A 13,368-nucleotide genomic window follows, 5' to 3' on the forward strand; every position below is an offset into this window, starting at 1 on the left:
TTCTATATATTTTTAGAATTATTTTATGTTTTTTCGGATAACTTATACTCAGTATATAATAAATGTTATCTGCAGTACTAAAAGGGTCAAATACTATTATTTACTAGCGGCTAACATTCTTCCACTCCGCCCTGAAGACTAACTAAGACCAATTGAGTCATGTTTTCATGTTTTAATTTAACACTTTCCATTTATGATGTAACTAAAGGAGAAGATTGTTCTTTTACCAAACATATACAGATCAAATCACGTCTTATAATAAGAAGAAATCTTTCTCGGTGGTAGTACGTTGACTATGCCGTTCTGAGCTCGATTCCTCCTTCTTGCAGTAATTTCTGCTTTTTTTTTGAGCGATTGCAGTAATTTCTGCTAACATTTTTTTCTGCGTGTCTTTCCTTTTTAGCATGTTGTTGGGCTGGCCCGCTAGGCGCCGCATGCGTGCGCCAAAGAGGTTTGTATACTTTATAAAGGAAATTATCATTAGAAAAATGTTTCCAACAAGTATTGAAAATCTTTAACATATATTCGCAACACAATTCAAAACATGTTCACGTAAAAATGTACATGTATTTGAAAATGTGAAAAAATAATAAAAAACATGTTTTAGATGTGCAACGTGTATGAAACAAAATATGGACATCAGAAAATATATTTAAAAAAAGGGAACAATGTATTTGAAAATGTTAAACGCGTGTTAAAAAATATTTCTAATGTACACAAAAAATGTACAATTCATACGAAAAATGTAGACATGTGTTGAAAGAAAAAAACTGAAGAAAAATAGTGAAATTCGGTTAAAACCGAAGAATAGAACAAAAAAATAAAGAAAGTTACAAAGAAAAGTGTTAAAAAAAGAAACAAAAGAAAGTACAAGGGAAGCAAACCGAAGAGAAAACCAAAAAGAACGGAAGAAAAAATAAAAGGAAAAAGGAAAACCCAAAACCCAAACAAGCCAGAGAAAACCTATTGAAAACCTAGGAAAAAATGGGCTACAAATAGTAAAAAAAAAAATCAAAATATCAGAAGAACAAACTCGTGTCGTGCTACAGTGTTGGCTGCCCACAGGTGATTCCTACTGGAATCGGTACGGACGAGACATAGCCATTGCGCCTTTAACCAGCCCATATGAGAAGTATTTAGGACTCCCAACACCAGAAGACCATATGTCAAACGGCCGCTCTTCATAATATCCTGGCGAGTTTGACTAAACAACTAATACATTGGGGTGATGGCCACCTGGCATAACCGGGTCGAGAGACGCTCATCAAATTAGTCGCGCATGCATTACCCACCTACATCATGGGTGTGTTTAAGCTTCCCTTTTTCGGTGTGTGATGAACTTACTAGGATGGTGCGAAGTTTTTATTGGGGTTCTACCAATGGGTAGAGGAAAGTTCACTGGCATGGGTTGGATGATCTTCTACAACCAAAAGAAAGAGGCAGTGTTGGGTTTAGAGACTTCCCGCTCTTTAACCAAGCCCATTTAGCTCGTCGAGCATGGAGGCTAATTGTTAAACTCGAAAGTTTATGTGCACATGTTCTCAGTGCTTGTTTTTATCCAAGTGGAAAAATTGAGGGCACGATCTTCACCGAAAATGTGTCTTCTTCATGGAACATGGTAAGCAATGGATTAGAACTTCTGAAAAAGGGTTTGGTATGGAGGGCGGGGGACGGCAGGAGCATTCGTGTGTGGCGGAACAATTGGATTTCGAGACCTTTTTCATACAAACCTATCTCTCCCCAAGGAACGTGCAGAATCAAATTTGTTGCTGAACTCTTAAATGCTAATGGTTCCTGGATTTTTGGCTTACTTCAGAACATCTTTATGCAGGTGAATGTCTTAGAAATTTCAAAAATTCATGCTTCACCTAGATTGGAGTCCGGCACACTGGCTTGGGGTCCAAAGTACGGAGTGTTTCCCGTCAAAAGTGCATATTAGTTGGCCTTAGATGAGGCGCACAGAGATACTGCTTCTGATTCTAGTTCGAGAGCAGATGGTCAGCGTGATTGTTGGAAATATATTTGGTCATGCGAGGTGCCACCTATTGTCCGCAACTTTGCATGGAGACTTGCGATGAATACCTTGCCTACCTGGCAAAGGAAACACATGACAGGTCTCGAAGATGATGATCTATGTCTGGTGTGTTCGTCTGAACTGGAGGACAATTACCACCCTTTCGTTCGGTATAATCTTGCTCAAGAATTTTGACTGTTATGGCCGAGGTTTAGATGCTGCCGCCATTGTCTTCAATTTAGAATTCTGGGAGGGAATGGCTATTCCAAGTGCTTGAGCCTTTGCCTGACATTGAGCGGTCTATGTTACTAATGATGCTTTGGTGAATATGGCATGTACAGAACGAAGTTGTGCATCATAAGACTCCTCCACCGATGGAAGTATCCAGAACCTATCTTGTAGCTATCTTGATTCCTTGATTGGCCTCAAAACAGAGCTATCTGCAGATCCTAACAAGGGTAAGTCTATCATCACTTGTGAGAAAATAGTGAAGAAGCGGCCTGTGATAATGGGAACAAGGGTACAACTCAGGTGGTGTCCTCGAAAGGGTGGTTGGGTTAAACTCAACACCGATGGTGCCTTTGCTGATGATGGTCATGCCGGTGCAGGTATAGTCCTTAGAGATGAAAAGGGCAGTATCATTTTCTTCACTCGCAGGGCTCTCCTTTCTTGCCTTGATACACTTGAGGCTGATTTATGTGCTTGCATGGAGGGTCTCTCTCTTGCCATTCAGAGAAGTGAATTGTCAATCATGGTGGAGATGGATTCTATAGCTGCAGTGAAGTTTATCTAAGCGCGGGAACAAGACAGATCAGGCCACGCTTCTATCATCAAGGAGATTAGGCATCTTACGGGCTTACGTGAATGTTGTATTACTCATATTTACCGCACACAAAATAATGTTAGTGATAGTTTAGTTAAATTTGCTAGAGTTGAGGGCATAACTATGACTTGTTATCGTCTGGCCCGGATGTTCCTTTGGTTCTAGCCCTCGTTGATTGCGAGGACTATGTGATTGAGTAATACAAATATTTCACTCACAAAAAAGAAAAGAAATCAGCGCATAAGCAAGCGCCAAATAAGAACGTGCCTTGCCCACCCAAGGCGAAAGACATAGAGTTGCCTTGGTTTCTTTTTTTTTGAGTATCAGTACAAACACAAGCGCTCATATACACGCGTATACACTCATCCCTATGAACGCACACACGCACATCCTACCCCTATGAGCACCTCCGAGAGACTGAGCCGGCATATTGAAATAAATCCAAGAAATCCTGAAATAAATCCAGGAATAATGCGAGCACCAGGATTTGAACCTTGGTGGGTTGGGGATACCACTGTCCACCTAACCAACTCAACCACAGGTTGATTCACTTGCCCTGGTTTCATTGCATGTGTTACAAGATAAAACTGAAGGACGCGTCAAAGAAAATAAAATAAAAATAAAACTGAAGGCTGAGTTGGCCCATAGAGTCGCAAGACGAAACTAAAACTTTAGGCCCAAATAACAAGGCGTCCCACACTAAAAGTACAAGGCGGCCCATCGTCCTACTCCCCAGCAGAATATATCCGACCCAGTTCATCTGCAAAACCCAGTTATAGCTTTTCCCCTCATCTTCTCCGCAGATCAAACGCCAAAACCCTAGGCCGCTCCATCTCCGACGCCGGCGACGACCCCCAACCCCTGCTGCTGTCCGCGTTAGCCGAGGGCGGAGGTAGCCATGGACAGCGCCCTCGCAAGCGCCGCGGCGATCGCCGACCAGCGCCAGAAGATCGAGCAGTACCGCCACATCCTCGCCTCCGTCATCTCGTCTTCCCCGCCGGACATCCCCCAGGCCAAGCGCTTCCTCAACCACAGTAACGCGCTTCACTCAAACCCTAGCCGTAGATTTCTGGGTATCTGATTTTTCGTTTTGGGCGTAATGGCCGGGATTGTTGCGAACGCAGTGGTTTCGGATGAGGTGCCGCTCGTGGTGTCGCGGCAGCTGCTGCAGACGTTCGCGCAGGAGCTGGGGAAGCTGGAGCCAGACTCTCAGAAGGAGGTCGCCCACTACGCGCTCACGCAGATCCAGCCTCGTGTGGTCTCCTTCGAGGAGCAGGTAGGCACCCTTCGGTTCCCAGCCGGCCAATTTGAAGTACCAGATTGCTCTGTACTAGTTGTAGTATGTTGTACTGCACAGCCTGTAAAGCTAATATGCAATGCCATGGTATAATTTTGGAAAATTGCTATCACAGCACTTTTGTTTTGACAGTTGGTCACACCTGCCACTGAATATTTTTAACTTGCCCACTAGCTACTAGTAGTACGCATGGAGCTACTGCTGTAATGAGATTTTCTGTTCTTGTGAGATTTGCTTTGGAGTGGCCAATTTGGGCTCTGGCTGATTTTTCTTCAAGGGAATACACAGTGCATGAAAATGAATTCATCATGTTATCTCATTTACGCAGTCTCAGCTTAGATTGTGTATGCAAGGGCAAGTATTGAGGATAATGTTATGCATTTTTTGTTGATGCTCTCTACAATTTAAATTTTCGTGTGGCATACTTTCCAGGGGAAATAGAGCTATAGTTGATTTATGCCAGTCAGGCAGTCAACCACACAGCTATTACATGCCGTGTTAGTCTGTAATCCATTAAGAAGACCTGTCGATTTGGAGCCCAGTCATTATAAGCCACATATCAGCCATTTGAGCCAATTCCTTAAGCTTATTACCCCACATGGTTAACTTATTTTGATTATCTGTGTGATAGTTCGGGACTAGTTATGAACAGGAAAATTATAACTCAAGGATTATAGTTTTATAATACCTCATGATCTTGTCTGCGATTAGAGAAAATAATGCAATATTTGGAATTACTGTTGCCACTCATTCCATGTTCATATGGGTTGCATTGCAGAAACCTAAATATCTAGATATAGCTTTGTGCATCATGTCCCTCTTATGCATCGCATTTTAGAAACTAAATATCTATGGGTTACTTCTTTAGTGTTACTGTTTGGGAGTTCTTGTTGAAGTTGCAATTTATAATGTCTCATGGGTTCAAACTTTGTTAAGCTGCTGAAAACAGTCACTAAAATTAGCAGTTAAGGAGTTGTATTATTTCTATTTATTGCAATTATGTCAAAGGTCTTAGATATTCATATTTCTAGGTAGTAGCTACCATCAAAGTAGAACCAAAATGGATTAAGTGTGCCCATTTTGCAAAATACCTAGTCTTGAAAGATTATGTAGATTGAAGCTGGTTAATATATACCTGTGCAGAAAAAAGTGTCCCTCCGATCCATATTAATTGTCGCTGATTTAGTACAGGGAGTACAAAGAATGAATGCCTGCATCATGCTTGTCATCTTGTGAAAGAAATTATCCATTACATTTTATGTGATATTTACTGCTGTTCCAGCGTCTTCATGTAAATCTCATGGAGAATCTGAATCTCTAGATTTGTTTCTTCTACCACAAATAACCAACTTAATATCTGTTTCTGTCGGCTTTGTATCCGCTCATTAGATCTCCATCGGTGACTTTGTGATTGACCCTGTTGTTATTATGTAAAAAAGTGTTGCAACAATCTTAATCTATAATTTTTCTGGCTATCGATCCAGGTAGTAGTGATTAGAGAGAAGCTTGCAGAACTGTATGAATCTGAACAACAATGGTCGAGTGCAGCACAAATGCTTAGTGGCATTGACTTGGACTCAGGAATCAGGTAGAAACAAGCTTTTGTCTCTCTTTACATGTCAATGGATTTTCTAAGTCTGGGAAACCTGACTATCTGCTAAAAAACCAGGATGCTTGATGACACCAACAAATTATCCAAGTGCGTCCAGATTGCGCGACTCTATTTGGAGGTTAGTGCTGTTTAGCCTTTGTCGTCATTGGTTCATTGCATTGTCAGCTGGACTAATGTAGTTCTTCATTTTGTAGGATGATGATGCAGTGAATGCTGAAGCTTTTATCAACAAAGCCTCTTTTTTGGTCACAAACAGCAACCAGGAAGTTCTGAACTTGCAATACAAGGTTTGTTGGTTCAGAAACAGTTTACCAATCTATCTGTCTACAACTATGGACAAAGATTTAGTTCCTTTCTTATATCTCTATAGGTCTGCTATGCGAGAATTTTAGATCTAAAGCGTAAATTCTTGGAAGCTGCACTTCGATACTATGGCATCTCTCAGATTGAGCAACGCCAAATTGGGGATGAGTAAGGCTTACTCCCTTTTAATGTTCTGTCTTGTATGGTCCTTTGTTGCCTTGCCGATGTAGTGGTGCCTACTTTCTATTTTACACCCTTGCAAATATTTCAATATTTTGCTCATTGTATCGAAAAAATTACCCTACTTGATACTCATGTTTAGATACTGCAGTGGTGGGTATTGACAAGTCGTGTTTGGAACTGATATTGCTTCCATGTATTATTCTCAAAAATCTTGATGGAACATTGTTTCTGTATTTTCTCAGAGAGATTGATGAAAATGCTCTGGAGCAAGCTCTTAGTGCTGCTGTAACATGCACAATATTGGCTGGTGCTGGCCCACAACGGTCCCGTGTTCTTGCTACATTGTACAAGGTATTGGCTTTTAGCTTATCTCAATGTCCTGTGATATCACACCTTCTTTTATTTACCCTATTATCATTAATTGCTGCAGTAACTTCTAACCATCATGATCGTCTTGGTTCTCTCTTGATCCAGTTTTGCCAATTGGAAACCAATCAACGCAAGTCACGTCATTTATTTAGAGTTTTCGTCCCACTGGTTTAAGTTGTTACCACCTCCATTCCAAGCACACGCATTTTGAGATTTCCGATTTCATCCGTTAGATCTCATCATTTTGCAAATCAGAACCGTTCAAAGTAGGCATCGCACAAAATTCGTACGTGCATTGTCATGTTCAGAGTAGTTTCGTTGAGATTTAACATTGACTATTAATTTGACCAATAATATATAAGTTATGTGACTTTACAATTATACTATTGGTCCTTTTCCAATACAAATTCAACGGTTTAACTTTTGCCGCACATAACCCACATTTTGTTGGTTAAACTTGATGGTCAAACTTGATTCTCGAAATGTGCGTGCACCTTATTCACTGGAATGGATGGAGTTCTCCCTCCATAATCCGAGTACATGTTGCTGGAACTGTCTATGCAAAGCACAAGAAAATATGATGTTGGAGGATTAGGAGTTCGGTGATTATTGTATTAACGCCCCAGAAGTATAGATGCACCAGGCTTCGATCCCTGCACCTGCAGGGTACCAAAAAATGTTCATATGTAATAAGGGCGAGATGGTAAACAAGCTCTGTATTTATGTGGCTCTTTGGATGGGAGCCGTGAGCTGCCCTTCCAAAAATTGGCTGTTGACCAGATCTGGTTGCACGTTTGGTTTTGCACCGATTATGGCTTTACCTTACTGTTGTAGTGTTCTTGTGATGCCTCATTTCGTATCTATTTTCTCTTTGGTTGGTAGCAATTTTAGTTTGCCACTCATCAATATAACGTGAAATACATTAAATTGCATCCTGGATTCGTGGGAACCCAGGGTTGTTAAACCTACTGTTTGCTAAACTCATCCAAGGTCCAAAAACATGCTCTTCTATGTCTTTCTCCAATCTGGCACCAACTTACTAATATCATGATCCTGTGAACCAATTATGTTCAACCTTTTTTGGTAATTATTTTTCTACTTTTGAATATCTTCCACCATTCAGTTTTAAAACTGTCCAATGGCAGGCAACCTATATACACCTTATTTTTGCTATGCTGCTTGAAACAAACATAATGGTTACCTTAGTAATGTGCAGATATTTTTGTTTTACTGTGTATCTTATCATAATGACTCCTAAACTATGACTTTATGACATGATGTTATAATAATTTGCCCCATCCAGGATGAAAGATGCTTGAAGCTCAAGATATATCCAATACTGCAGAAGGTATCTGACATGGATATACTTCCCTGGCATTATGTTCGGAATATAAGTTCTCTTCATTGATAGGGTCTCCACTTTTTCCAAATATTCAGGTTTTTCTTGAAAGGATTTTGAGGAAACCAGAAATTGATGCATTTGCAGAGGAGCTGAAGCCGCATCAAGTAGGGAAACTTTTAGTCATTCTCTCTGTACCTTGTTCAAGATAAGTTCTCATTTATGGTATTCCTGACTGGAATTTCTCTACTGTTCAACAGAAAGCCCTTCTGCCAGACAAGTCTACTGTGCTTGAGCGGGCAATGATTGAGCATAATCTCCTTAGTGCCAGTAAACTTTACACCAATATCAGGTCAGTATTCATTGATATTGTTGTTCATTCATTATTGGTTTATTCAACCTAATAACAGACCATCAATTCATTTCTGCAGCTTTGAGGAGCTTGGAACATTGTTGGGCATTGACCCTAGAAAGGTAAATTCTTTGTACATGTGTTGGTTCTTTCGTTTCCCTGAACTCTACCAGCAACTTAGACTCTGTAATATTCTGCCATATTGCTTCTGGCTTGTAAAAGGGAACTTGTAGTGTTGTGTAAAGCAATAACAGAGCATAATTAATTTACAAACTAAGACATGGTAACATTTGTCAGGGTCAGCTCCTTGTTCTTATTTTGGTTTTTACTGCTATACATATACAGGGTGCAGAGTTCTGAACTTAGTCTAGGGTACCATTTAGATTTTGAGCCTTCTTACCATTGACTTCTGTACTGGCAGGCTGAGAAGATAGCATGTCGAATGATTTGTGAAGATAGAATGCGGGGTTCAATTGATCAGGTATTTTTACCAGCTCTCTTTCTTGGCATTCTCTATCTGCTAAGATCATGAAACCCCACATCTTTGTGTCATCAGTCTGAAATTCGTGCATACATTGTTCCACAGGTTGAAGCTGTGATACACTTTGAGGATGACACCGAAGGGCTGCAGCAGTGGGACCAACAGGTTAGTGTAGCCTTGTATTTCATTTCTTCTAGTTTTAACTTCTTTTTTAATTTAGTTAAAGCGAGAAACTAGCCTTGATAGAACTGTTGCATACTTGCACTTGCCTTCGTGCACCGTACACCAAAAATTTCTCCACAAGCAACTGCTACGTTTACAACAACTATCAGGAAACGCATCCATCTGTTTCTAATCATGTATTGCAACAACTTTGCCACACCTGCAGATTGCTGGATTGTGCCAAGCGCTGAACGACATCCTTGACAGCATGTCGAGCAAGGGGATCGCTATACCTGTCTGAGGGAGTCTGTTCACCCAGTTGTTTCGATGGTATCTGTGGTTTAACTCGGGTCAAGTCGCTGGATTAACATTTTTGTACAGATGTTTTGCCGTTGACTGATACTTGGAACCGATTCTGCTATGCGATCATCTCATGTGAAATTTGCGTGGGAAATGCCGCCTGAGTTATGCTCTGTGTTTTTCCAGTGGGTGTTAATGGTTTGCACGCCCATCACTATGCGACACAAATACTTCCTTTCAACTTAATATATAAAAGATGTTTTTTGACACCGTAATAGTATGAGCATCGCTGGAGTACTAGATTCCAGGCTAGCGCAGTATGATCATCTAATCGTAATTTTAAAGCCTTGTCATTGTACCTGGAATTCTCGATTAACCGTCTATGACTGATTTCATGTCTACAAATGCGAAAATCGTGCCTCAAAATGTAACAATAAGAAGACCTCCTGGCCGTGAGTCTTTTTCAGGGGGTGTTTTTTATTTGCATTCACGCTTTCTAAAAAGAGCCGCTAAACTAAATTTCCACAGGTTGCCCACAGGTTCTTCCTCCAAAACCTTCTTTTTCATTCGGAACCCTCTCCGTATTAGTAAGAAAAACATACCAGACTCTGACTTCAAAAGGTGGGAACAACGTCAGCACGCAGGCGTTTTTTTTTCAAAAACGAGAAAAGGCGCCCAGAGCGCCAAACTTTCATTCAAACTCAGCTCGGGTACATAGTACAACATGAATTACAGAGATAGGACAAGCTGAATTACAGAGAGGAGCTAAGAAGGGACATCCTGCTTGTCATGAACAATCATGCTATGATTTTCATGTATGACGGGATGGAGGCTCATCTGCTCGTGTTGATGAACAAATTCTGTATGTATCCTGAGAAAGGTTCAAAACTGTTGATTTTATTTTCTATCCCGAGCTTCCCGGATGTAACTGTTGATTTTATGTTGCGTCCCTAGCTCCCGGGTGTCTTATGTTCTGCAACTTTCCAGCACACAGAGAATTTGTTCGTCTCTTTGATGTAAAAGAAGTTGCAAAATTTTTCAACTTACTTTCATTTCACTCTTCTTCTATGAGCAAATGAGCGGATTTCCGGGATGGAAGGAGATTATGCACCAGTGGTCAGCATCCAGTGCATTGCGATGAACAGCTCATTTATTTATACGTAGGCATAATGCACAAGCTGCTCTTCTATACACCGGCTACAGCGAAGACACAGTGGCATTGTGGCAACGACGGACCCAACAAAACTACGAGCACAGACTACAGTAGACTGAACAGAGCCACACAACTAGGATCGCCACCATTAGTCGTACAGCGGTACGCGGGGAAAGGGTAGAGCATAGAGCGTGCAAGGTGATTGGAACAGTTCTTGTTCAGGCGCTCTGGAACACGGCGCCCTTGCGACCACGGTGGTAGCGTTTCTTCAGGTTCGTCGTGGCCGCGCGGTACCTGGAGGAGCCTCCCCAGTCGCCTTCCTCCTCTTCCCACGGGTCGTCTCCTCCTCTCCCGCCACGGCCTCCTTCCTCCTCCTCTCTCCTCCCCCTCCGCTCCTCTTCCTCCCTCGGATCGTCTCCTCGTCCGCCTTGGCCTCCGCCACCTTCTTCCTCCTCCCTCCTCCGCCGTTCTTCCTCCTCCCTTGGATCATCACCTCCTCCTCCGCCTTGGCCTCCGCCACCTTCTTCCTCCTCCCTCCTCCTCCTTTCTTCTTCCTCTTCCTGCTCTCTCCTCGCCGCTTCTTCCTCCTCCCTCTGCTTCCTCTCCTTCTCCTCTCTCCTCTGCCTCTCTTCCTCCTCCCGTCTCCTCTGCTCCTCCTCCTCCCGCTTCTTCCTTTCCTTCTCCTCCCTCCTCGCCCTCTCCTCCTCCTCTCTCCTCGCCCTCTCCTCCTCCTCTCGCTGCTTCCTCTCCCTCTCTTCCTCCTCTTCCTGCTCCCGCTCCCTCTCCCCCTTCCCGCCCTCCTGCTCCTCCTGCTCCGCCTTCCTCTCCAGCTCCTCCGCGCACGAGACGCACGCCATTATGGTCGACCCGCTCTTCGCCGACAGAAGCTTCTCCACGGCGGTCGTGTTCTTCTGCCCCAGCGCCAGCGCCACTATCTCCTTGCCGATCACCTGCAGCACCGAATGCTCCCCGGCCAGGAACTGCGGGTTGTTCTGCCCCATGTGCGTGCTGAACCCGACGAACACGAACGACCCGTTGTTGAACGACAGCTGCGCCATCGGGTGGAACCTCGGCACCACGAACACGTCGCCTTCCTTCACCCTGAACACCGAGTTCTTGCACTCGACGCCTTCTTGCCCGTGGTCGCCGCCCCTGCGGCCGCCTGCGTCGTGGTGACCGTGATCGCCAACCCTGCGGCCGCCCTCGTCGTGGTGACCGTGATCACCGCCCCCGCGGCCGCCCTCGTCGTGGTGGCCGCGATCGCCTCCGGCACCCGACGCGGTGCTCGGGCATACCACCTGCACGATCCCTGACCCGTGTGTCACGATGGCGATCTCCGTCGCTTTCGGGTTCCAGTGAGGCCCCATCATCGATCCCTGCAAAATTACCAGTGCAAACACTTCTTATGTTGGCACGAGAACTGAATAACCACTCAACGCAACAGTAAGCGAAGAATCTTCTTGCCCACTTACCGTGGTCAGGTTCACCATGAACATGCCGATGTTGGACCCCCTGAGGTTCTGCAGGTCCTTGTTGGTCATGGTTTTGCTCCACCCGAAGCAGTTCTTGACGTCCGGCTTGCCGGAGTAGAAGTTGAACGTCTCGCTCTTGGACTTGTCATCCTTCTTGTCCTTCTTCTTCTTGTGCTTATCCTTCTTCTTCTTCTTCTTGTTCAGTGGGGACTCGTCGCCCCACAGCGCGTCGAAGATTTCCTCCGTCCAATTCGACTTCTCTTCCTTCTTCTGGTCTGGATTGTACGTTATAATCGACTGCGGGCTCTTGGCCGATCGGATTGCCTCCACCACTTCAGCGGAAACCTTACAAGACCAACAATTCATGTAATCGGTGTGATGCAACTATGCAAGACATGTGCATACTCGTTCGTAAGTTGATACTAATTTTACTTACCCCAAATCCCTGTCGAAGAATCTTTACATCAAATCCTCTCAGTAGATTGCTGACGCTCGAGTATGCTTCTGAAGTGGGATGCTGCAATACCGGGGGCGAAGTGAAGTACTCACTCGTCAGTGCCTCATGAATGAACGAATAAGTAGATCACCGACGAACATAGAAGCGGTCTGTAGGTACCGATGGGTCGTCGGAGTTGATGGCGTTGCTGGTGAAAATGGCGTAGATCCGGAGACGCTCTCTGGTGGCGTTGGGGTAGCTCTGGATGTACAGGATGCTGCCCTGCTCCAAGTTGTACACGTCTCCTCGCTGTACCTCCAGCGAGCTCGTCTCGCTGCCCCCTTCTTGGATGTAGGTCACCTTGCCCCGCCCTGCCCCCAGAAAACACGGCGTAAGTTTAGTCACACAATCACTGTGCACTTGCAGACAGTCGTTCGTTCACGGATGCTACGTACCGCTGTGCACGTAGAACACCGCGTCGGCGTGCAGCTGCACGGGCAGGAACAAGGCGCCGGGGTCCATGGTGATGAACTGCAGCCGGTACACGGTGCCCGCCGCGTCGGCGACGTCCGTGGCCGTAACAGTGCCGGCCTCGCCCTCCGCGACCACCCTTCGCCGCTCCTTCTCCACGACCTGGCCGCCCACCGCAGCCCCGGCCTTCCATTTCTTCTCGTGCGCCGCGGCCGCCGCCGACGCCCACGCGGCGGACACGAGCAGGGACAGGACGAGCCACCGAGCCGTCGCCATGTTGCAGTCTTTGTTTACCTCTCGTCGACCTCGCGCGGTCTGTGAAAGGAAGGGGAGGCTATGGGCGCCTCATATGTAGACGACGCGATGCTGTAGCTGGTGAAGTGGCGATGCGTGGCGTGAGCTACGTGGGAGGCCGTGGGCATGGTGGCCGTGCATGGGCGCGACGTGCCCCTGGTCACGACGGAGGCGGTGGGCGGCTCGAGGACTCGCGGTGGTGTTGCCGTCCGCGGAGTGTGTCCTATGCTAGCCACTTGGCCCCTGGCTATGTGAGGTGGAGTGCACGTGCCGTGCGATATATATCCATTTGGTGCCCACCGCCCCA

The 13,368-nt window shown here is 45.0% G+C and overlaps 2 protein-coding genes across 2 annotated transcripts; one reads left to right on the forward strand and one right to left on the reverse strand.

Annotated features, from left to right (window-relative positions):
- Window positions 1-3,593: 3,593 nt before the first annotated feature.
- On the forward strand, window positions 3,594-9,420 carry LOC542907 (COP9 signalosome complex subunit 4). The gene is made up of 14 exons (XM_044506487.1): window positions 3,594-3,871; window positions 3,962-4,113; window positions 5,619-5,722; window positions 5,804-5,864; window positions 5,941-6,033; window positions 6,117-6,217; window positions 6,475-6,583; window positions 7,905-7,949; window positions 8,039-8,107; window positions 8,201-8,292; window positions 8,372-8,414; window positions 8,714-8,773; window positions 8,879-8,938; window positions 9,162-9,420. Exons 1-14 carry the CDS (start codon window positions 3,736-3,738, stop codon window positions 9,234-9,236), a joined length of 1,200 nt encoding a protein of 399 aa, XP_044362422.1. The 5' UTR covers window positions 3,594-3,735; the 3' UTR covers window positions 9,237-9,420.
- A 947-nt stretch (window positions 9,421-10,367) lies between these two features.
- On the reverse strand, window positions 10,368-13,096 carry LOC123081690 (vicilin-like seed storage protein At2g18540). The gene is made up of 5 exons (XM_044504240.1): window positions 12,752-13,096; window positions 12,477-12,667; window positions 12,297-12,377; window positions 11,861-12,205; window positions 10,368-11,764 (listed from the first exon to the last, which is right to left on the reverse strand). The coding sequence occupies exons 1-5, from the start codon at window positions 13,041-13,043 to the stop codon at window positions 10,607-10,609; spliced, it is 2,067 nt and encodes a 688-aa protein (XP_044360175.1). The 5' UTR covers window positions 13,044-13,096; the 3' UTR covers window positions 10,368-10,606.
- Between the last annotated feature and the right edge of the window lie 272 nt (window positions 13,097-13,368).

Source organism: Triticum aestivum, chromosome 4A (genome assembly GCF_018294505.1).
Source record: "Triticum aestivum cultivar Chinese Spring chromosome 4A, IWGSC CS RefSeq v2.1, whole genome shotgun sequence".
NCBI lineage: Eukaryota > Viridiplantae > Streptophyta > Magnoliopsida > Poales > Poaceae > Triticum > Triticum aestivum.